This window comes from Leopardus geoffroyi, chromosome B1 (assembly GCF_018350155.1).
Source record: "Leopardus geoffroyi isolate Oge1 chromosome B1, O.geoffroyi_Oge1_pat1.0, whole genome shotgun sequence".
NCBI classification, from domain to species: Eukaryota; Metazoa; Chordata; class Mammalia; order Carnivora; family Felidae; genus Leopardus; species Leopardus geoffroyi.
The window spans coordinates 199,320,484-199,342,998 of NC_059327.1; the positions used below are offsets into that span (position 1 = coordinate 199,320,484).

Genomic DNA, 22,515 nt, shown 5'->3' on the forward strand with positions numbered 1-22,515 from the left:
CCATGGATAACCCTTTGCTCATCTGGATCTCTCCGTGGTACAATCGCTCCGTGTGCCAGTCCATACTTGGAGGCTCCGGGTGTACCCCGGGACGGGCGCCCGCGCATCAACTGTTGTTGACTGGACCTTTTAGAGAACTTTTTAAGTGCAATCACAAGTGCGTGATGGATGCTTGATGAAGTGCACCAATGGCTTGGGGCTCCTAGGAAGGGCTGCACCAGCACGTTAGAGAGGCCCGCGAGGTCAAAAGGGGTGTGCAGTGGGAACAGGGCAGTGGACGGAAGTGACCCATCCTTGATGGAGACTGCAATGGGGTCTTTTTTTTTTTTGTAAGTTAGTTTACTTATTTTATGAGAGAGCTAGCAGAGGAGGGGCAAAGAGAGGGAGAGAGAGAATCCCAAGCAGGCTCCATCCACGCTGTCCAGAGCCTGACATGGGGCTCGATCTCATGAACCGTGACCTCACGACCTGAGCAGCAACCAAGAGTCGAATGCTGAACTGACTGAGCCACCCAGGCGCCCTGTGGGGTCTCTCTTTCTAAAGATGACTGTGTCTGGTGTCTCAGCGGTGCCTCTAGGCTCGTGAGCCTGGCGCTGGGTACGGCTTCTTTTTCTTTCCTCCCTAAACCTCAGTAACTTTCCCATAGCTGGTCTCGGCCCCGTGAGATGGGCGAAAGTCCAGAGTGTTGGTTTTGAGACTATGATACAAGAAAAGAATGTATGATGGCACCAATTTAGGTATTATTATTCCAGATACGTCATCACAAAAAGCCTCCATGTATCCAGAACATTGTGCAGGTTTAAAAAAAAAAAAAAGGCTGTTTTTGCCAGAACTGTATTTATAAAGTTTATATGATGTATATATACTAAATATACATGTAAATATAATAAACATGGAGAATTTATACATAAAACGTAGGCTGAAAGCACCTTTAGAAACTGGCGGGTGTTTTTCTGAGAGGCCATCTTCAGGCAGGAACCTGTGCACATTTCACTCACCCCACCCCCACCCCAAGGGCCCTGTGTTTCCTGCTTGACCTCGTTATGGGAGCCGAGTCCAGCTTCTCCTCTGATGTTGCTTCCGGAGAAGAACACCAAGATGAGAAGCGTCCATTCACATCAGGAGCTCTGAGCTGGGACACAGAATTTGCTAAGAGGACGCGCGCTCCACAACACGCTCACACGGACAGCCACCGGGGGCCACCCCGACCTGCTGTCATAAAAACTGGCCTGAAGCACAGTGCTCTTCACGCCGTCCTCGACGCAGACCTCCAGTGGCCCGGCCCCAAGACTCACGTGCAAGCTCTCGGCCCCACAGGCCCTCGCACGGCCCAGCCTCAGTCCCCACAGAACCCTCCCCTTTGCACGTGCTGCACTAACTGCGTCCCACACGGCTCCATGCTTTCTGGCCTCGGAGTATTTCGCATGCCGTTCCCTCTGCCTAGGATAAAGCTTCCATTTTCGGTCCAGACTCATTTCTCAGGACACTGCCTCCTGAAGTCCCCTCTGAGTGGACCCTGTTCTTCCCACCTGTGCCCTCTCTCAGGGCACGCGTCACTTTCTCAGGGGCTGGAACTGAGACTCCAGACTAAATAAAACTCCAGACTAAATAAAAAGTCACAAAGCTAGTGGCTTTTTAAAAGTCGGGAATGTGGCAAGCAAGAAGGCACCCTCTGCCTAGAACTACACCGCCTAGTCCTACACTAAAGTATTATTGAGAATACAGCTCATGTTTCAGAGGAGAAATGAAACACCGAAAAGATGAGACAAAAAGACTCCCTGTAGCCCGAACCTAAAAAGCCTTCTTCCACCTGTAGATCCACTTAGTATGACGTCCATGGGCAGATGTGTGGGCCCTAAGTGGGGGACAGTTGGGGGAACAAGAATGACCCCCCAGCATCAAGGTCGGGATGGAGATGAAATGTCACGGGCCTCCAGACAACAGGGCCGCACAGAGGTGGGCACGGCTTGTCCCCTTCCCCACGGGCTCTCGGGGTGGGGTGGGGGGGATGCAAGCCTGGGGCTCCACGTGACCCCTCCCCATGACTCCCAAGCGTCTCCAGGCCTGAGGCTCTCCCCGAGTTCTAGGCTCACTCCCACAACGGGCAGTTTCCACCTGAAAATCCACCAGCCGGCTCAGACCTAGCATGCATAGACGAGAATCCTGGTGTCGCCCTCTCCCCCAGCCTCCCACCCCCGCCCCCCGCTCTTCCCAGTCTTGCTGTCAGACTCCTCTTCCTCCCTCTCTCCTCCCTGCAGTCGCCCCACCCTGCTGCTCAAGCCCCCAGCCTTGGTGCTCTGTCCCTCACATGTCCCATCCCACCTACTCACTCGTCTGCAGCTGCAAACTACGGCTGGAATTGGAGCATCCCTCCCGCCCACCACCTCGTCTCCACCACTGCCCTGACATGCACCTGTCACCCAGCGCCCACATCGCAATCTGTCCGGACAGGCCCACAGCGGCCACCTCTTCCTCACTCCGTCCCACTCCATGCAGCAGAGAGGCTTGGACCGCGTGCCAGACCTGCCATCCTCAGCCTGAACACGTCCAGACACAGAATCAGAGGGAAACCTTCACTGCGGCCCGGACGGCCTGTCCACGCACCTTCTGCCTCCATCTTGTCTCCTCCTGTGCCTCCCCACCGTGGGTGTGTGCATGTGCTTCCATGTGCCAGGCCCCCTTTCCCCCTCGACCCTTCCACTGGCTGGATCCTCTGCCTGGAGAGCTTCCACCTGAACGAAGGCTCTGATTTCGCCACATCCTCGTCCACGCTCGTTATCACAGGCATACCTTGGACTTCGCCTTGGACTCGGACTTCACTTTCGTGCACTGCGCTAGTTTTCCAAATGCAAGGTGCGCGGCAACCCCGCATCAAGCCAGTGTGTTGGCACCATTTTTCCAACAGCATTTGTTTACTTCGTGTCTCTGTGTCGCATTTTGGTCATTCTCACAGTATCTCAAACTGTTTCATGATTACTGCACCTGTTAGGGTGATCTGTGATCAGTGACTATGACTCACTGAAAGCTCACGTGACAGCATTTTTTTTAGCAGTATTTTTTTATTATTTTTTATTTTTTTAGCAGTATTTTTTGATGAAGGTATGCACACTGTCCTTTTACGCGTATGCTGCTGCACACAGAACAGACCCCATAAAGTGTACGCATGACTTTCATATGCACTGGGGAGCCAACAGTTTCCTCTGACTCCCTTCCGTGTGGTGGTCTGGAACCGAATCCACGGCGACTCTGAGGTGTGCCTGTCTCTGCGTAGTCGTCCTGGTGGGTGTGAGGTGGCATCTCGTTGTGGTTTTGATGTCCATTTCCCTGAGGACCAACGATGTGCATCTTTTCATGTGCATTGGCCACCTGTATGTCTTCCTTGGAGAAATTTCTGTTCAGATCCTCTGCCCGCTTTTAATTTATCATCTTGTTTTTGGGTCTAAAGCATCCTTTGTACATTCTGGACGCAGACCCTTTATCAGGTGTGGGACCCACACACACCTGCTCCCACTCTATGGGCGATCTTTTCACTTTCTAGCTTTACTGCCCGTCGAAGCAGCAGAAAAGGGTTTCACTTTGACGAGAGCCCATTTGTTCAGCTTTTCCTGTTGCCACTTGTGCTTTGGGTGTCCTGTCCTTAGTAATCCTTGGTCAGATCTGAGGTCGGGAAGATTCAGCCCAAAGAGCTTTTAGGTCCCAGATCCGTTTAGGTTTTTGGTCTGTTTTGAGTTAACTTTTGTATAAGGTGAGGTTAAGTGTGGAGCCGCCCTTGTGCGTGTGGTTGTCCCCTCCTCCCGGCACCACCTGAAGGGACTGCTCCCACCCCAGTGAGGCGTCTTGGCCCGCCTGTCGGAAATCGGCTGGCCGCACATACACGGCTTTAGTTCTGGACTCTCAGTTCAAGCCCGCTGCTCTGTACACCTATCCTATACGTACCCTGTGTTACTGCTGCTGTTGTGAGTTCTGAAGTTGGGAAGTGTGAGTCCTCTTATGTGTTCTTTTTCAAGGCTGTTCTGGTCATCTTGAGTTCCTCGTACATCCCTCATGGATTTCAGGATCGACCTGTTAATTTCTACAGAGAAGCCAGCTGGCACTCTGATGAAGAATGCACTAAAACTATAGATCAATTTGGGGTATATTGACACGATCTTGGGAAGTTTTTCCATTTATTTGGGTCATCTTTAATTTCTTTCAACAATGTTTTATAATTTTCAAAGTAGAAGTTTTACACTGTGGTTGAATTTACTCCCTAAGTACTTTATTCCTTTTGATGCTATAAGGGAATTGTTGCCTCTTAAATTTCATTTTCAGATTGTTCACTGAGAATATCTAAAAATTAAACTGATTTTTGTGTATTGATTTTATATCCTGCAACCTGGACAAACCAATTTACTACTTTATTTTGGTAGACGCCTTAAAATTTTCTGTATACAAGATCAGGTAGCTGGTGAACAGAAAAAACTCCCTTCCTAATCTACATTTTAATCTCATTTGGTATCTGAGCAAACCTAATTGACACCCAGTGCTAAATCTGAAGAAGGATATGGCCCAGTCCTTGGTGTTGAGCGATGGATCCACACGCTAATGTAAGATGTGCGGTTTGGTAAGCTAGCTCACATAATGCTCACAACAAACCACGGCTACACGGTACCACAAGAAAGTGCAGACTCAGAGTTTAAATAAATTGTCCAGGTCACAGCCCAGGACAGAGGCCAGGCTGTGAAACCAGCCCAGTCTGTAAGCCCTTCCATGACACCATGCTGCAGCCATGTTTTTTTTTTCTTCCCCTGCAAACAGGAACTAGATAAAGGTGGGCTACAGTATGGTAATAGCTTTCTTTTGGCAAAAAACAACACGAAGTATTTAGAAATCTGTTATACACGCAGGGATTTATGCATACAGTACACTGTGTACATTTTTAACAAGAGCCAGTTCAGATATTATTACTCCTTGGGATTCCATGTAACCAAGGAAGAGAGGCCTGCATAACGAGCATCACCAAATGACCTTGAAGGAAAGGGTGGCCTGTGGAGTTGAGGGGACAGTGAGGCTGAGCCAGCAGAAGCAGGCAGGTGCCAGGCTGAAGGGGAAAAGGCAGGAGAGGACTGGCCATAGGGCAGCTCAGAAAGACACCCCAGGACCAAGACGGGAGCGGGGGAGTGTCTCAACACACAAGGAGAGCAGTAACAAAGGCAGCACCGATGACAACCTCACACCCTCCCCCCTGTACCCATGAAAGGTAGGTATCATCACTCCCATTTTAAAGATGGGGGAGCTGGTGGGGCGCCTGGGTGGCTCAGTCGGTTAAGGGTCCTACTTCAGTTCGGGTCATGATCTCACAGTTCGTGGGTTTGAGCCCCGCGTCGGGCTCTGCTGAAAGCTCGGAGCCTGGAACCTGCTCCGGATTCTGTGTCTCCCTCTCTCTCTGCCCCTCCCCCACTCACTCCCTGTCTCTCTGTCTCTCAAAAAAAGTTATTTTTTTAAATGGGGGAGCTGGTGCTCAGAAGTGCCAGTAGGTGCTGGAGCTGGGATCACGATGCCCCAGAAGAGACAGTCTTCAAACCATTCTGGGTCCTAAGCAGGGGTCAGAAGCTAAACTGGAGAGTTTTCCCATTTTAATATATGGTGGGCTAATAACTCGTGATAACTTGTGATTATAAAACAACAAATGCTGACTTTACAATAAAAATATCAACTGAGGGAGTGTTCTTTTACTCTGACCGTTTACTTTCTATTGCCCAGAGGCATTAGCTCCTTTTACATGAGGAAACACTTCCACAGCAACTAAAGGCAATCAGCCTTTCAAATCACCTCCCTCCCTCCCCGTCTTCCTCCGCTTTCTTCAACGAAGACTTACTGACTTCCTCGGTGTCAGGCACTGTTCTGGGTGCCAGCGCGAGAACAGTGAACAAAACACAGACATTCCTGTCCTTGTGGGAGCTACGTTTTAGTAGGCGAGACAGGTCCTGAAGAATATAAATGACTGCAACAAACAGAAGGCTAGCGGTACGTGCCGGGGAAAAGGATAAAGCAGGGAAGACAGGAGGTGCTGGGAGGCCTCGGTCCTTCATCTTCCCTTTACCCATCCTCCTTCTGGGGGGACCGCAGCCTGTCTCAGGGGATCGGTGCTGCCTACAGACCTGTCCCCTGACCTCTAGACTCAAAAACCCAACTCCCGACCAACCTCTCTGCCAAGCATCTCAAAGTCAACGAGCCCCACACTGAGCTCCTGATCAAACCCATCTCCGAATCTCAGGGAAGGACAGCAAACCTCTCCCTCGTCAAAACCGCCACAGCCTTCCTCCACCCCTCCTGCCTCTCACGTCTACGTACAGGAAGCGATTTCTGTGGCTCTACTTTCAGAACGAACCCAGAACTCCACCACGTCCCCCCACTCCCCTGCCACCATGTGTGTGTGCTCACCAGCACCTTGTTCCGGGTGACTGCAGCAGGCTCTTAACGTCACTATTTGTCTTCAACAGAGCAACCACAGGGGCCCTGCTCTAACTGGGTTTGACAGTGCTCTGTGCAAACCTCCCCACAGCTTCCCACCTCCTTCAGAGTCAAACCCACAGTCCCCAGGGCACTTGGGTGGCCCAGGCAGTTGAGTGTCCGACGTCGGCTCAGGTCGTGATCTCACGGTTTGTGAGTTCGAGCCCCACATCAGGCTCTGTGCTGACAGCCCAGAGCCTGGAGACTGCTTTGGATTTCATTTCTCCCTCCCTCTCTGCCCCTCCCCTGCTCACGCTGTCTCTCTCTCAAAAATAAACAAACATTAAAAAAAAATTTAAGAAAAAAAACGTAACACAGTCCTCGACTCCGTGACCTTGGTGCCCGGGTATTTCCCGGCTGGGTGGCCCCCTGCCCTCTCCCTTGCTCTCCAGCCTCCAGGCTGCTCCCCCACCATGAGGCAGGCCCCCGTCTCGGGGCCTCTGCACTTCCAATGTCCTCTGCCTGTGACACTCTCCCCCCAGGAGACACGGGGCTCGCTCCTCACTGCCCTTGGGTCTTTACTGAAATATCAAGGTCTCTGACCTCTCTGACAGGCCCAATCTCTCCTGTTACCGGCTCCGCGAGGGCAGACTGGCTGCATCTCTTCACGTGAGATCTACCCTCAGCTGGGCCCCAAGAATCTGCACTGGCTTTTCCCCACTCTCGTCAGCCCCAACAATACTTCTTGAATGAATGAATGATTAAACGAGTATGCCGTGTCTGGTTTGAGTAAATGCAAACACGGTATCCCTGTGTATTGTCTTAGGAAGGGCAGGCCCCGTTAGTTCACGAGTGATGTCGGGGCTCTCCCTCGTTAGGGACCAGTGGACACGGAGGTGTGCAAAGCCTCTGGCCCACGGGGTCAAGGCAGCCACCAGAGAGGACGGGCTCGGGCTCTACAAAGAGTGACTCAGGTGCTGCCCCTTCCTTGGTTTCTCGGTTTCCTCACACATAAATGACGACAGCACCACCTCAAAGACCCAAGGAGACTCGACCTGTTGATGCCCCAGCAGGAACCCAGCACAGTGAAGGGGCTGGTGAGACGCCAGTCTCCCTGCCCCCCGACACGCTTCCCAACCACGGAAAGGGCCTCTGGCATCTTTCAGGTGCTCATTCCTACGCTGCATTCTGAATCCCCTCTCTTGTAAAAAGCAGGGAATAAATCAGATGCGGAGGCGTATAAATCCTGGGTCCATCATTTATGAGCTTTTCAGTTTCCCAGCCTCTCGGAGCCTTTCAGAAGGCTCATGTGAGAAACAGGTCCATGAAACGCATTCCAGAGGCCTGCTCTAAGGGTGGCGGTGATGTCCGTAAAGATTCAGGGCAGTGCCTGGCATCTGGGAGACGTGCGGTAAACGAGAGCCACTGTGACAATACGGAAGAGGGGACTGGCTCTCGGCCCCTGGATCACCAGCATCCCGGGATTCACGCAAAGCAAAATTCCACGGCCGCCACACCTGAGATACAGCAAACCAGGCACACGCTGTCCACACACGGCGGCCAGGCAGGGTCACCGCTAACAGCATGCCGAGATCACGGGGACGGCGCAGCACGTGGGTGCCGGGGCCCCTGAGACTGGCATGCACTACTCCTCGGGCAGAGAGCTCTTCTTTTCTTCCTGGTTCTCAGTCTCCAGTCCCCACCCTCGTGGTGCACCACAACTCAGGCCCCTTCCCTGGACCCCGCCAGCTCCCAGGTGACTGCAGCAGCCCCCTGTGCCGGCCCGACAGTCACTAGCTCCAACCGGGACAGAAAAGAGCTGGGCCTTCTGTGTTTCCCTCGCTTTATGCAAATACAAACACCACAAGCTGTCTAGGACTGTGTTCCTTCTTTGTCTGCTTCGTATTTGTGCCAACGTGTCATAAGGAAGATTCTGATGCATACCTGGATATTCTTCGGTGACAGATTTTTCTTCAGAGTCTTGCGAAGGATTCCGTGAAACTTTCTCCGAAGACACGGATTCCCTGGTCTTTGTCCTTGGTTCCGGTTCCAGCTTAGATCTAAATAAATAATTAGCAATCACATAAGTTGCTTCTACAAGATTCTGTCCTGACAACACACGCAGTCACACGTGACCCCCACACACTTGTTCTGTGCTCTCCGCCAGAGAGCAGAGTTGCTAACCAGCGGCCATCCCAACGCACCTCCCGTGGGACACTCACTACAAGGTGCCAGCGTCACTGCCTGCACGGGGTGGGGGTGGTGGGGGGCGAGTGCAGTCAACAGACGAAGGAAAGAACGCACAATCCTGCCCCACAGACCGACACCACACCCAACAGCTGCGTGGCAAAAGCTGACTGTTCAATCCAGGAGCTGGCTGTTTCCCACCAATGCAAAAGTGTGGCTAAATACATACACATGCACACACAGGCACACACGTTATGTAGTATGTGTAAGTAATTCTTAGAAGAGTTAACTATAAAAGCACAAGTCTTTAAATATCCACCGGATGGAAGCGACTGGTCTCAGGAGCCATGGCCTCTGCACGTGGCAGCCGCCCCAGGGCTCCTCCTGTGGCCGCACGGCCTCACCTGGGGGCCAGGCTTCATCGCACTCACCCAGAGAGGCCTTCTCCGACCCTGTGATCTCAGACAGGCTCCCCCACGTCCCCCTGTGCCACAGCCCTTGTCTTCACAGCGGCCACCGGTCTGGAATGGCCCAGTTCACTTGTTTACTGCCTGCCCCACTCCCCAGGGGTGTGTGTTCTCGGAGCAGGGGTCTGGGCCGTAAGCCGTGGTTGCTTCACAGCCCAAGGTCCCAGATGAGTACCCGGGATTCAGTGTTTAAGAAATACAGCTTGTGGGCGCCTGAGTGGCTTAGGTGGTTGAGCATCCAACTTTGGCTCAGGTCATGACCTTGTGGTTCGTTGGTTCGAGCCCCACATCAGGCTCACTGCTGTCAGCGTGCAGCCTGCTTCGGATCCTCTGTCCCCCTCTCTTCTGCCCCTTCCTCAACTGCACACCCTCGCTCAAAAATAAACATTAAAAAAAAAAAAAAGGGAAATACAGGTTGCCTGAATGGATACCTTACAACGGTCAGTAATGAGCTAGTAAGAGAAAAAACTTGATTATGAAACAAGCCTTGTAATAGCTTCACTGGAATCCACACAGCACTACGGCAATGACAGGCGGACTGCCAGAATGACCTATGAGGAGTTCTATATGACCACCCAGAAAGCATATAAATAAAAAGAACAATGTAAATACGTGTAAGGATGATCTTGCTAATGCCAGCTAACATTTACTGAGGGCTTATTATGTACGGGGCATTTTTCTAAGTATGCTGTGTGGACACACTTACTGAATGCCATACGTCCCTATGAGGTAGGTAATGGTATTAATGACCTTTTTACAGAGGAGGAAACCGAGGTATATGGCAGTTAGGCAACTCTCCCAGGTCACACGGTCAGTAAATGGCTGGGCCGGAACGTGACCTCAGGGAACCTGCCTCCAAGGCCACGCTCCGAACAACTCCATCAAGAGGATCCTACCCATCAGGACCCATGAGAAGGACTTGTGGTCAAGCGAATTTGAGGAAGCTGGGTGGGTATTTTACTAGATGGGTATTTTACTCTACACATTTTCAGTCTTTAATATCCTAATATACATTGTGAATTTCCCAAAAGGACGTCTCTTCCAAAAAACCTGGCTGCAGAGACCATTTTCATGGAGTTTTGGGAAAAGACAAGGGTTCTGAGAAAAGCTGTTTAGGAACTGCTCTGCTACAACATTCATAAAAGAATTCTCAAAAATAACAATAGTATCAACCGTCCTAAACATCCAGCTACTACGGCTGGGAAACAAATCACCCTAAAGGTCAGTGCCTTGAAACAGCAATTATGGGTACCGTCCATCAGCATGTCTGGGGCCACAAATGTGGGAGTGGCTCGGCGGGGCGGTTCCGAGTCCCGGTCCTTCACGGGGTGCAGCCCGATGGCAGCTGGGTCTGCGTCACCCAAAGGCTTGCCAGAGGCTGGTGGGTTCATCGGGACGAGGCTCCCTCACAAGGCTCCACTGCGGGTGGGTGCCGGCCCGGAGCCACGTCTCCCTGTCAGGGGCCACGTTGTCCCTCAGCGCAAGGAGCGTCTGAGCCAATGGCAGAAGCAGCAGTGCCTTTTATAATAGCTGCAGGAGTCACACTGTCATTTCTGTCCTACACCACGGCCCAGGCAGTGACAATGGTCCACTCGGGCTCAAGGAGAGGGACACGGACCTCACATCTCCCTCTCAATGGAGCAGTGGCGAAGTCGATTTTAGTAAGACCATGTGGGATGCGATATGTTTGGATGCAGCCACCTTTGGAAAATCTATCCGCTATCCTAAGCATCACAAATACACACAGAGACATATCCATCACAGCACGGCTTGTAGTAACAAAACAATGGCTTAAATGTTCGTCAAAAAGGGCCAGGCTTACAGTGAGAAGATTCAGGGGGAAAAGACCCCATTTGCAATAGCCAAAACAATAGATAAACAACAATGACAAGTATCACAGCATAAACTGAACAAGAAAAGCCCAAAGCCTATGTGTGAAAAACTAAAAGATTTTCTTCAAAGATATAAAAATATCCTACAACAAATGGAAAGAGATATCATGTTCTTGGATTGGAAAAAGAAATATCATAGAGATGTCAGTTCTCGTGGAATTTAAGAAACAAAACAGATGAACATGGGTGATGGGAAGAGAGAGGCGAAGCATAAAACAGACTCTCAACTATGGAGAACGCACGGAGGGTTGCTGGAGTGGAGGTGAGGGTGAGGACGGGGGGAGGACAGGGGGAATGGGTTACACAGGTGATGGGGATTAAGGAGGGCACTTCTGATGAGCACCAGGTGTTATATGCAAGTGCTGAATCACTGAATTCTACACCTGAAACTAACAATACACTGTATATAAACTGGGATTTATTTAATGTTTATTTGTTTTTGGCGGGGGAGGGGGGAGAGGGGGAGAGAGAGAAGAGAGAGAATCCCAAGCAGGCTCCACGTTGTCAGTGCAGAACGCAACGCGGGGCTTGATGACTAACTGCAATTTAAATAAAAACTGGAAACAAACACAAATAAATAAATAACAAATTTATTTTAGCCATAAAAAAAAAAAAAGATGTCGGTTCTCCCTAAATTAATTTATAAATGTAAGCATACCGATCCAAATAAAAATATCAGCAGGTTCCCCTCCCCCATCCTGAAGCCAGACCAAATCAATTATGAAATTCACTCGGAAACATGCAAGGATGTTAGGAAAAACTGTAAATAAATATCCAACTGTACTTAATGATGGAGCTGCTGATGCTCACCACTCCCTGTAAAAGACATAAAGGTAAGAGGACTAAGCACCGTGCAGTAAAACGTAAACGGTAAGATTGACGGCAGGTAGGTGGTGTTCACTGTAAACTCAACTGTGCTATAGACGTGAGAATGTTTCCAGCAAAACGTGCCCAGAAAAAGCCTACACGAGAGAGCGGTATCATGGCCTGGAAAGGCTGACAAACCACTGACAGAAAATTGAAAAAGAGGCTCGAATGTATGTAGATATTTATCACACGATACAAGCTTAGTAAGGGGGCTGAAGGATCAAAGTTTCCTCACTTTGCGCACCAAGATCAAGTCCAAACGCACAAGTGATACAGACATAATAAATCGTACACAAGGGAGAAACACACGGGTGAATGCTTCTCTAAGCTAGGTGTGGAAAAAAGTTCGTATGACTCAAATCCAGAAGCAAGAAGGGAAAAAATGATGAATTTAACTACATAAAAATTTTTTGATATATTGTTTTGCCCGGCAAAAACACACCAGAAGTGGTGGGGGATGCCGACAGCAGGGGATGTGAGTGAGCGGGACCAGGGAGGGGTGCACGGAGCCTCCCTGCACTTTCGGCTCAATTTTGCTATGAACCCAAAACTGTTAAACATATGAAAAGAGGGGCGCCTGGGTGGCGCAGTCGGTTAGGCATCTGACTTCAGCCAGGTCACGATCTCGCGGTCCGTGAGTTTGAGCCCCGCATCAGGCTCTGGGCTGATGGCTCAGAGCCTGGAGCCTGTTTCCGATTCTGTGTCTCCCTCTCTCTCTGCCCCTCCCCCGTTCATGCTCTGTCTCTCTCTGTCCCAAAAATGAATAAACGTTGAAAAAAAATAAAAAAAATAAAAATTAAAAAAAAATAAACATATGAAAAGATGCTTGCTCTCACTCAAAATAAGATAATGCATGCGGCGCCTGGGTGCCTCAGTTGGTTAAGAGTTCGACTCTTGATTTTGGCTCAGGTCATGCGTGATCTCATGCTTGTGGGATCAAGCCCCGAGTTGGGCTCTGTGCTGAGTGTGGAGCCTGCTTAACATTCATTCTCTCTCCCTCTCTCCCTCCCTCCCTCAGTCTCTCTCTCTCCCTCTGCCCCTCCTCCGCTCATACACACATGCAGGCACTCTCTCTCAAAAACATGTATTAAATATATTAAAATTAAAATATATTAAAATTTAACATTAAAATATATTAAAAACATATTTTAAAAAGATAACACATATTACAAACTACACCAGGACATAATTTCTTGCTCTGGAAGACTGGCAAAAAATCACAAGACTAGCAGGTTGGTCAGTTTGTGGAGAAGCAGACACTTTCACAGACTGATGGGTATGAATGCCAAATGGTGTTAAGGTCCATGGAGGGAAATGTGGTAACGTCTAGTGATGTGTATCGGGGCCCCCCGGGCAGCTCAGCTGGTTGAGCGTCTGACTTCAGCTCTGGTCATGATCTTGCAGTTTGTGAGTCTGGGTCCTACATGGGCTCGCTGTTATCAGCGCAGGGCCCGCTTCCAAACTTCTGCACCCCGCTCTGTCTCTGCCCCTCCCCTGCTTGTTCTCTCTCTCTCTCTCTCTCAACTAAATAAAACATTTTTAAAAAAATTTACAGACCTATTACTCTCTAATGCAACAATCTTACTTGTGTGAATCTATCCCACAGACACTGCAACAATCTTACTTGTGTGAATCTATCCCACAGACACAGCAACAATATGAAACGGTTTGTACAAGGCCATTCATTGTAACTAACAATTATGTAATTCAACTGTAGTACAGTCAAAGCCTGGAAAGAATCCGAACGCCCATCGCTGTGGCACTGGCTGTATCACCTTGGGAGTGCTACGCCGACGTGGAAAGACGTCACGAAAACGTGTGCACGCACAGCTGTGGGGCAAAGCACACAAGAGGAAGAACTGTGCACAGGAGAGAACGTCCTGCAACTGCTAAGATGCTGACAGAAAACCCACAGCTCACCGCATACTTTGTGGTGAGAGACTCCATGTTTCTCCCTAAAATGAGAAGAAAGGCCAGGATACAGAAGACCCGAACACCAGTGGACAGAGAACAATTACAGACTTTGTGAGTTTCTGGTATGGAAACCCAGCAAAGACATTACAAGAAAGGAAAACTAGACAAACGCCTTCACGAACATAAATGTACATCTCCTTAACAAAATATAAGCGAACCGAATTTAATAATATATAAACACAACCAGGCATCATGGCCAAGGGGGTTTACCCCAGGTATGCAAAGTTGGTTTCACATTTTTAAATCAATGTAATACACTACATTAAAAGAAAAGAAGAAAACCACAATATCATCTCATTAGATGCAGAAAGAGCATTTGAAAAATTCAAGATCCCTTCAAGATAAAAACCGTTCACAAACTAGGACTAGAAGGTGTGCAGAAAAAGGTTGACTCAGCAGGTTTGGGGTGTGCCAACTCTGCCCGTTAGAAAGAAACTGGCCCTGGACCAGTTCCTGGAAGAAAACCTCCATGCTCCTGGAATATCCTGCCTGATAAGCAGTGTTTTTGTATACCTGGAGCCTTGGACCACACCAGAGAGTTTATGCCAACCATGTGATCTCTGATGGGGGCCTCGGACCAGACTGTGCAGACCTGACCTCTGGAGGGACTGGAGACGGAGTAACGAAGGTCGGCTATTTGGGTGCTCCGTGCCTACGTGACTGACTCCCAGTGAAAACCGTGCGTGTCAAGGCTCTAGCAAGCTTCCCCGGTTGACAATACCCCGTACGACATCACACATTTTCATTGCCGGGAGAATTAGGTGCGGTTTTCAAAGGACAACTGGAAGCTTCATCTAAGTTTCTCCGGGACTTTGTCTTACATGCCTGTTATTTAGCCTTGCTGCTTTTAATCTGTATGCTTTAACCATGAGTCCAGCAGCATTTCTAGGAGTCTTCCTAGCAAATCACGGAACCAGAGGGGAGTCTTGGGAACGCGTGACAAAGAAGGGCATTTCCTTAACCTGATATAGAGCAGCTATATCAGAATATATCAGAATACCTACAGCTAGCATCGTACTAAATCCTTGCCCCTTAAACAGACAAGGCAAGGATGTCCATTCTACTTTTTTTTTTTTTTAAGTTTACTTGAGAGAGAGAAAGAACACGAGCAAAGTAGGGGCAGAGAGAGGGGGAGAGAGAATCCCAAGCAGGCTCCGTGCTGTCAGCACAGAGCCCGGTGTGGGCCTCGGTCTCATGAACAGTGAGATCACGACCTGAGCCGAAATCAAATCAGGAGTCAGATGCTGAACCGACGGAGCCCCCCAGGGGCTCCCCAGTTCTGACTACTTCTGTTCAACATGGTACCTTCTACTGGCTTGTATGCAAATGCTGAGTATGCAAATGCCGAGCATGCAAATGCTGAGCACCCTGCACAGCCTATGCGAAGAGCTGCACAAGCTGGCTGTTCCTACCACCCTAACTAGCACCGCTACGGCTACGTGACCGCGTAGTAAGAAAAGGCAGAGTGGTTTCATAAAGAAAACGTCTTGTGCAGTCCCAAAGCTACACGCACTTTTTCTTCTGCCAAGGTGCAGACCAATGGGGACAGAAGAAACCAGCTGACACAATCCATCAACAGTTTTAAAACTCCGGGGGAGGGGCGCCTGGGTGGCGCAGTCGGTTAAGCGTCCGACTTCGGCCAGGTCACGATCTCGCGGTCCATGAGTTCGAGCCCCGCGTCGGGCTCTGGGCTGATGGCTCAGAGCCTGGAGCCTGTTTCCGATTCTGTGTCTCCCTCTCTCTCTGCCCCTCCCCCGTTCATGCTCTGTCTTTCTCTGTCCCAAAAAAATAAATAAACGTTGAAAAAAAAAAAAAAAAAAAAAACTCCGGGGGAGGGGCCACCCCTCTCTAGTCTGTGCAAGGGACCCAGTGCGGCCTCCGACTGCTGGCCCGGCCAGGGCTGGTCTCCCAGGTCGGTGTTGCGTGGGGAGTGCGGGATGATTTAAGGAGGCCTGACAGACCGGCAGGGGAGAGGGTGGGGAGGGGGGTGGCAGCCGCATGTGTGAGCGATGGGTGGCCTTCTCCTCGGCGGTTTGCTCAGCAGCGCCAACCTGCCGCCCTTCTAAGAAGACCCTCTAGGCCGACAGGGTCCACAAGTCCCACGGCGGTCAGAGACACGGTCCTTACCACACTGTCTGGCTGACCGAGAAAGGTACATTTAGAAATGGGGTTTGGAGAGGAGAGGGAGCTTGAGTTCTAGCCTGCCGCTTATCAGCAGTGTGACCATTTTCTCCCCAATCCTCTTTGAGTTTTGTTCATCTGCAAGATGGAGAAGACGGCGCCTTCTAAAAGCGTTCTCGCCAAGACTGGGACCATCCGCGAGGCCGTACCCAGCAGGGGAGGCCGGCACACAATCGATACTCTCCTGGCTACTCTTCTAAGCGCTGGACCTCAGTTGCCTTATCTGTAAAGTGGCTTTCAGTAGCTTTCGTTCCAACCCAAAGAAACAGATCTTCATCCTGGTTTTCCCCTCCTCACGTCTGTGACGATGAGAAACCTGGCTTCCAGAAGTAATATCGCACCTCAAAGCTGTTGCAAAGGCTAAATGAAACGGTAGATGAAAAAAGTACCATGTAAAATGTAAGTATTTTACAAATTCCTTCTACTGCCAACTCCGAGCACAGAAATTACGAGGGGCTTCGCAGAGCGGTCACTTGGGCGCACTCTTGAGAGAGGAGCGATATTCTGCCAAGCACATAAGGGCACAAGGGTATATGGAGGCACAGGGAAGCCAGCAGTGGGACCTCTGGGTCAAGGACGGCCCTGCCCTCTGGAGAACTATTTGGCTATTTAATAAAGAATTCTTTTATACTCCCAGAAGCCGTGGGTGAGAGTTCCAGCTGCTGCACACACACCCCCGCCCCCAACACCTGTCACTTTTATTTTGGCTATCCTAATAAATGTGACAAGGGATCTTGTAGGCTTTTATTTTGTCGCGAAACAATCACATGCACAAAAATCTTGAGTACAAAGAACGCTTTCTCCTGAACCATCAGACGGTAAATTGCCAACCTGATGCCCTTTTCCCTCTGAGTATTTCAGGATTCCCTGAAAACAAGAGCTTTCTTTGATACAACCAGAATATAACCATCAAAAATCGGGAATTTCACGTCGACACGTGACTTCCAGCCTTTCCCTGGACCCCATTCTAACTGGACGAGCTGTCTCGCGGACATCCTTTAGACCACAGTGCATCCAGTGGTCATTTTTTGTTAGGCTCCTCTGGTGTAAACAGTTCTTCAGTCTTTCCCCTAGTTTCATGACCTTGAGACACAATAACGTGCCAGCTATCCTCTAAGAAGCCCCTCAGCTTGCGTTTGTCTGGTTTGTCTGCTGTTCCCCACGGTTGGAGACAGATTATGCATCTTTGGCATAAAAGAGTGACACTCATCTACGTTCTCCCCAGGGCCTCCCAGCAGGTTGTCCCAGATTTCCCTCCGTCACTTGGTTAAGGTGGTGGCTGCCAGGCTTCCCCACTGCGGAAGTTACTCTTCCCCCTTTGTAAGTCTGAGTACTGGGGGAAGGAGTGCTTTGATGCGATGGAGTTATCAATGCCAAACCTTCAATGCACTCACTTACGGATTCCTATCTAGATGGATGCAAGATGTCCTATTTTATTCAGGTTATCTTCTGCTACTAGCATTGATTTGATGCTCAAACTGTCTCAAATTTGGCCAGTCGAAGCCCCTTCACTGTCCTTTTCCCATGTCCCCATCATCCTCTGAGCCCTTCCCTGCTGCCTGCTATGACAAAGGTTCCAGGCTCATTTTATACTTTTCCCTCCTCTGGCCCCAGACGGAGCCACTTCTGCAAGGAGCTCTGGTTCCTGGAAGCTGAAATTGCTACTTAGAAGCCAAGATCTGAATGCTAAGTATGCTTATGGCTACTGGGGTGTCCCTGCTTCCAGGCCATTGGCACACCTACACATACATACTCACTTACAACCATAGTTAGTTCTGCATCTATCTATGCAAACTGCAAACCATGAGTTCACACCCGTACCTTTCATTCCAATCTAACACCACAGGGTTCATTCTGGTTTTATCCCTTTCACTTCCCGGAATGTGCAAAACCGGCTTCCATCATCCTTATGTATTCACTTGTTTGACCAATCCTCCTATTATATAACCAAAGAGTCATCTCCACTGCTACTCTTCCCCCACAAGGGTGCACCCCCCCCCCCCCAACTCAGGCTCAGGACCTGACCTACCCTTCTGAGCTGTGGCCCCCACCGCTTTACACACCCACCTGACCCTGCCCCACCCCGGGGCTGCAGGACTGAATTGTTGAGGAAGAAGGGCTTAACTGACTTTTAAATAAAGGGCTCTGGGAATGTCTGTGATCCTTTGTGTGGAGAGTATGCTAATGTGCCAGTTTTCAATTTAAAATGAATAAAAGATTACAATGCAGTAGACAAAGCTGAGAGCCTTTTTTTTTTTTTTTAACAGTGATAAAAACAGATCTCATTATACACAGAATGTCTCTTGCAATCCTCAGGGAAATTACAAATTAACTAGTTGAAGGCACTTTGAAAAAAGCAATTTTTAAAAAGTCATCAGAATGATCAGTTTATATCCCATGATTTATTTAAATTGATTTCTCTAACTGAAGGCTGCTCATTTCCTAACTGCAATCAACACAGTTTCCACCTGGCCAACATCTGTTTCCAAATCCCTTATTTGAAAATCTTGGGATTCTATTTAAAATCTGAGAAAAACAGGGGTGCCTGGATAGCTTAGTCACTTGAGCATCCAACTCTTGATTTCAGCTCAGATCATGATGATGGAGCCCCACGCACGCTGGGCCTACGTGACATATTTCCATTCATTCATTTTCTTTCTCTCTCTCGCTCTCTCTCTCTCGCCCCCTTCCCTCCCTTTGCAGCCTCACTCTTTCTCAAAAAACAAAAACAAAAAAAAAAATTTGAGAAGAGCAGAAAGAGGGAGAGAAACAGATTTTTCAGTTTTGAAACAAGAAAACGTGTGGAACAACTTCTTGCCCTTATACAAAAGTTAGAGAAAAGTGATTAATGTTCCAGAGTTAAGTATGGCTCTTACACTTCTTTTCTGCCCCAACAAAGGCTCTAGGTAGAAAAAAGATATTTTCAGTATCGTTCCCTCATTTCAAAAGTGACTTTCAGACGAAGGTATCTCCTCTGGCACAGGCACCGTGCGCTCCCACAGCAGGAGAACCTCACGCCACCTTGAGCAAGTCATCTCCGCACCCACACAGGTATCTACTGGGCACCAAGCCAGGGCCGCACAAAGGGGGCTCCGCAGACCAGCACCAGGCTACCGACTGTTTGCTACTGGTCTGCTGCAAGACGAGGATAAAAACACAGAGTAAACATACAGAGACATTTACGGCGATCTGACGTTGCCCCTTCATCAGAAACACATCCTGCTCATCAGTTCAGCTCAAACTATGGTGGCAGGGTCGCCCGCGCCCCAAGCTGTGAACCCGACCTGTGCAGTGGAATACACCTCCATCCACGATGGATGGCAAAGAACAAACAACAAAAAAGCGGTCCTTCACCTCAGAAAGCCTGTTGTAAGCCAGGGGTCGAGACGCTTTTTCTGTAAAGGGCCAGATGGTAAATATTTCAGGCTTTGTGGAACATACATGATCTCTATCTCGTATTTGTTTTTTTTTCTTTTGCTGTACAGTTGCCAGGGGAATGGAAGAAAAAAGTCACATTTAACAAAGGTGGTACCCTTCTAAGAAAACATAGACAGGGAACTGCAGAAAGGTCAGCTGAGACTACTTCAGGCTACGTGAGCAAACATCTCATCCAAGTAAGTGCCCTTTGATAGGAGAGATTAGTGTGCCATCACCTTTTGTCTGGAAAAAAACACCAGCATAGAGTATCTTTTATCCTATACTATGACAGATTGAAAACAAGCACTTCCTTAACTAATAAATAGGCTTTACTTTTGCCTAGAACGAAAGAAACATGATAGTAACAACACTGCCATAAAACATGAGCCCTTGGGTTTTTCGAATCCGTTTTATGAGAATGATTTTTATCAATAACCATCACCAATCAAAACAAAATAATACAAAAGCAAAGTTCCCACAGATCCGACTTGACGATTAAAAACCCTCACAGTCAACTTATCTTCAGGCACCCTGTCACTCTTTCACTCGAGAGCCCTCAGTGAGTGGCCTCCCCAGGCCAGGCCAGGCATGGTGCCACGTAATGGGCTCGGGTGGTGCGACGGCAGCCCTCCGAGAGCATGTGAGTTACACGGGCCATGACGGTGAGCAGGGGACCCACACAGAAAGGAGCCAGCAGCACGGCCTGCGGGAGCCAGGAAGTCTCTGGAGAGCAAGCAGCATCCTAATTGGGGCTGGAAGGATAAATCAGTTTGCTTGCCAGAGGAGGGAAGGGAGGACAGAAGATGTAGGGTTCCGTGAAAGGCGTTCTGGGCAGAGAAATCAGTGAGCATTAAGGCATGAGGGCTTCAAAGCACAAGGCCTCTTCAGAACACAGAGGGAGTCACGTATGGTCAGAGCAGAGATCCACAGGGACCGACCAAGAGGCAAAGGCCGCTGTCCAATCACGAGCCTTGAATGCCATGCTACGAAGCTCTGCTTTGGTAAGACAGGGGGAGCAAGAGAGTGGTAAAATTTCATGCATGTTTTGGGCAATGTCTTCTGGGACAAGGTGAGGAAAGAACTAGAAGGAGGCTGGACTACACTGTGAGGGTCACACAGTTATTTCCCTCAAGGTCTTTTGCTCCAAGTAACTGGCACAGGGCAGCTATCCGGCAGGAGACGAGGCTGTACTTGACTTGTGGAAATGAGAACAACTCCCATCTGACTGACGTTAATTGGTCAAAATCTCCGCTGAGAACCAAGAACTGAGGCGGCGGCAGCAAAAGCCCGTTCTCACTTGACCCGGGATGCCTGTTGAGTCTCAAGTGCCAGGGTCCGCTTGGCTGGGGAAGCAGAAACGGGCGCCTCTCCGGCTGGTGGCTGGGAGGCAGAGTGACCGCCACCCGGTGTGGACGGTAAGTCACACGCGGCCAGAGCCCACTCTTCTTCTTCAGGGCCGGCTCTGGGTACCCCTCCTCCCACACCCCTCCCCAAGCCTGGACTGCCTGCTTTCTCTGTCGTCCCTTTCTGGGATCCAACGCAAAGCCTGCTGTCTGCGAAATCCGCCACGTTGCCCTGGTGTTCAAACCTTGCTGCGGCTGTGGGGGGTGGGACAAGTCACCCAGATTCCCTGGGCCTCAATCTCCTCTACAAAACCAGATGCTCATACTTAATATTAACAGGGAGGATCAAATGTTGGGGATCAGATGAAATCAGTGGACACACTGGTAAAGACGCGGTAAACGCTTCACCGGAGGTAACAGTCCAAATGAACACATGTGAACGCTTGCCCTACATACACCGATGCATTTTGTTCTCACAACCCACCAACGTAGGTATTTTGAATTTCTCCACTTTACGAGTAAGGAAACGAAGGCGTAGAGAAGTCAAGCAATCGTCCCAAAGTCACACAGCTGGTAAGTGGCAGAGGGGGGACAGGAACACAGGCTGTCTGGCGTTGAGTCTGAGCTCTGAGGCACGATGCTGTGCTACTCGATCGCACCGTTTCCCCTTCTGAACTTGCTAATTAGTTATGAGACATCCTGATGAAACTGGCTACCTTTTCATGTTTCCATAGCAACCAGCCTGAGTCTTAGCTCCTTGAGGGCAGAGACTCTCTCTCTCTCTCTCTCTCTCTCCTTGCCTCTCCTCATTGCCTTGTGTAATAAACAAGTAATTATTTGCCGACAGGTAACACATTAACGTATCCACTTAGTATCCCCTGCAAATGCTTCCACTTGTTGGCATTTACAATTTCAAATGCGTCTCACCAGCGTGGGGACAAGTATCCGTGCAGGCCAGAGACTGCTCTCTGGAAAGACCTGTGCACAGGCTCAGCCCTGGGCTGGTGTCTGGGAACTGGGACTTCGGGAGGGTTCCCGCAACCCTAACTGCTAAGAGTGGTTCCCTGTGCTTGAACCGTTGTGCAAACAGTGTTGTTCATGCGGAACACGGGCTTTCCTTCTGGGAGTCTGGAATTTTGGTAAGTGCCAAGCAGAAGGCGCCTTTGTGAGCAGCCCCCCAGTAAAATCCCTGGGCCAGTGAGCTTCTAATAAGCTTCCCCAGTGGCCAGTTCACACAAGTGGTCACAAGTCACATCCTGTGTGACTCCACTGGAGGGGACCCTTAGAAGCCTGCTCCTGGCTTCCTCTGCACCTCGCCTGGGTGCCCTTCGCCGTCTTCTCCGTGCCCTCTCACCGCAGCAGATCTCGGCCCTGAGTCCCACAGGCCCTGCTAGTGCAGCACCAAACCGGGGCTGGCGCTGGGGGTCTCGACACAATCGGAATTAAGAAAAGCTGCCGCCCAATAGTACGTACTGTTACCTTCTGAAAGAACACCCTCCAGTCTTCTCAAGACCGGTTCAGAAGTGGTCAAGAGTTGAAGCCCGGACCTTCGCTCCTCGCTCATTTAAGAACCCTGTCTCAGGCTGGGCAGCTGGAGGGGAAGCAGTTTTGAGTCCCTGTGCCCCACAAGCCGGCACGTGCTCCTCCAGGGAGGACAGCTCGGGGGACAGACACGTGCCACGGGAGATACCGAAGCGTGGCTCTGCTGCTTCCTGGCTGTGTGGCCTTGGGCAAGTCATTTAACCTGCTGGGGCT

At 49.8% G+C, this 22,515-nt stretch overlaps 1 protein-coding gene across 6 annotated transcripts in view; it reads right to left on the reverse strand.

Moving 5' to 3' along the window:
• Positions 1 to 22,515, reverse strand: part of STX18 (syntaxin 18) — a 123,113-nt gene that overhangs the window by 14,666 nt on the left and 85,932 nt on the right. For all 6 annotated transcript variants that reach the window (XM_045474568.1, XM_045474566.1, XM_045474571.1 and 3 more), the window contains one exon: positions 8,377 to 8,492. In XM_045474568.1, the coding sequence (XP_045330524.1) occupies positions 8,377 to 8,492 (116 nt within the window). The remainder of the gene's footprint in view (positions 1 to 8,376; positions 8,493 to 22,515) is intronic.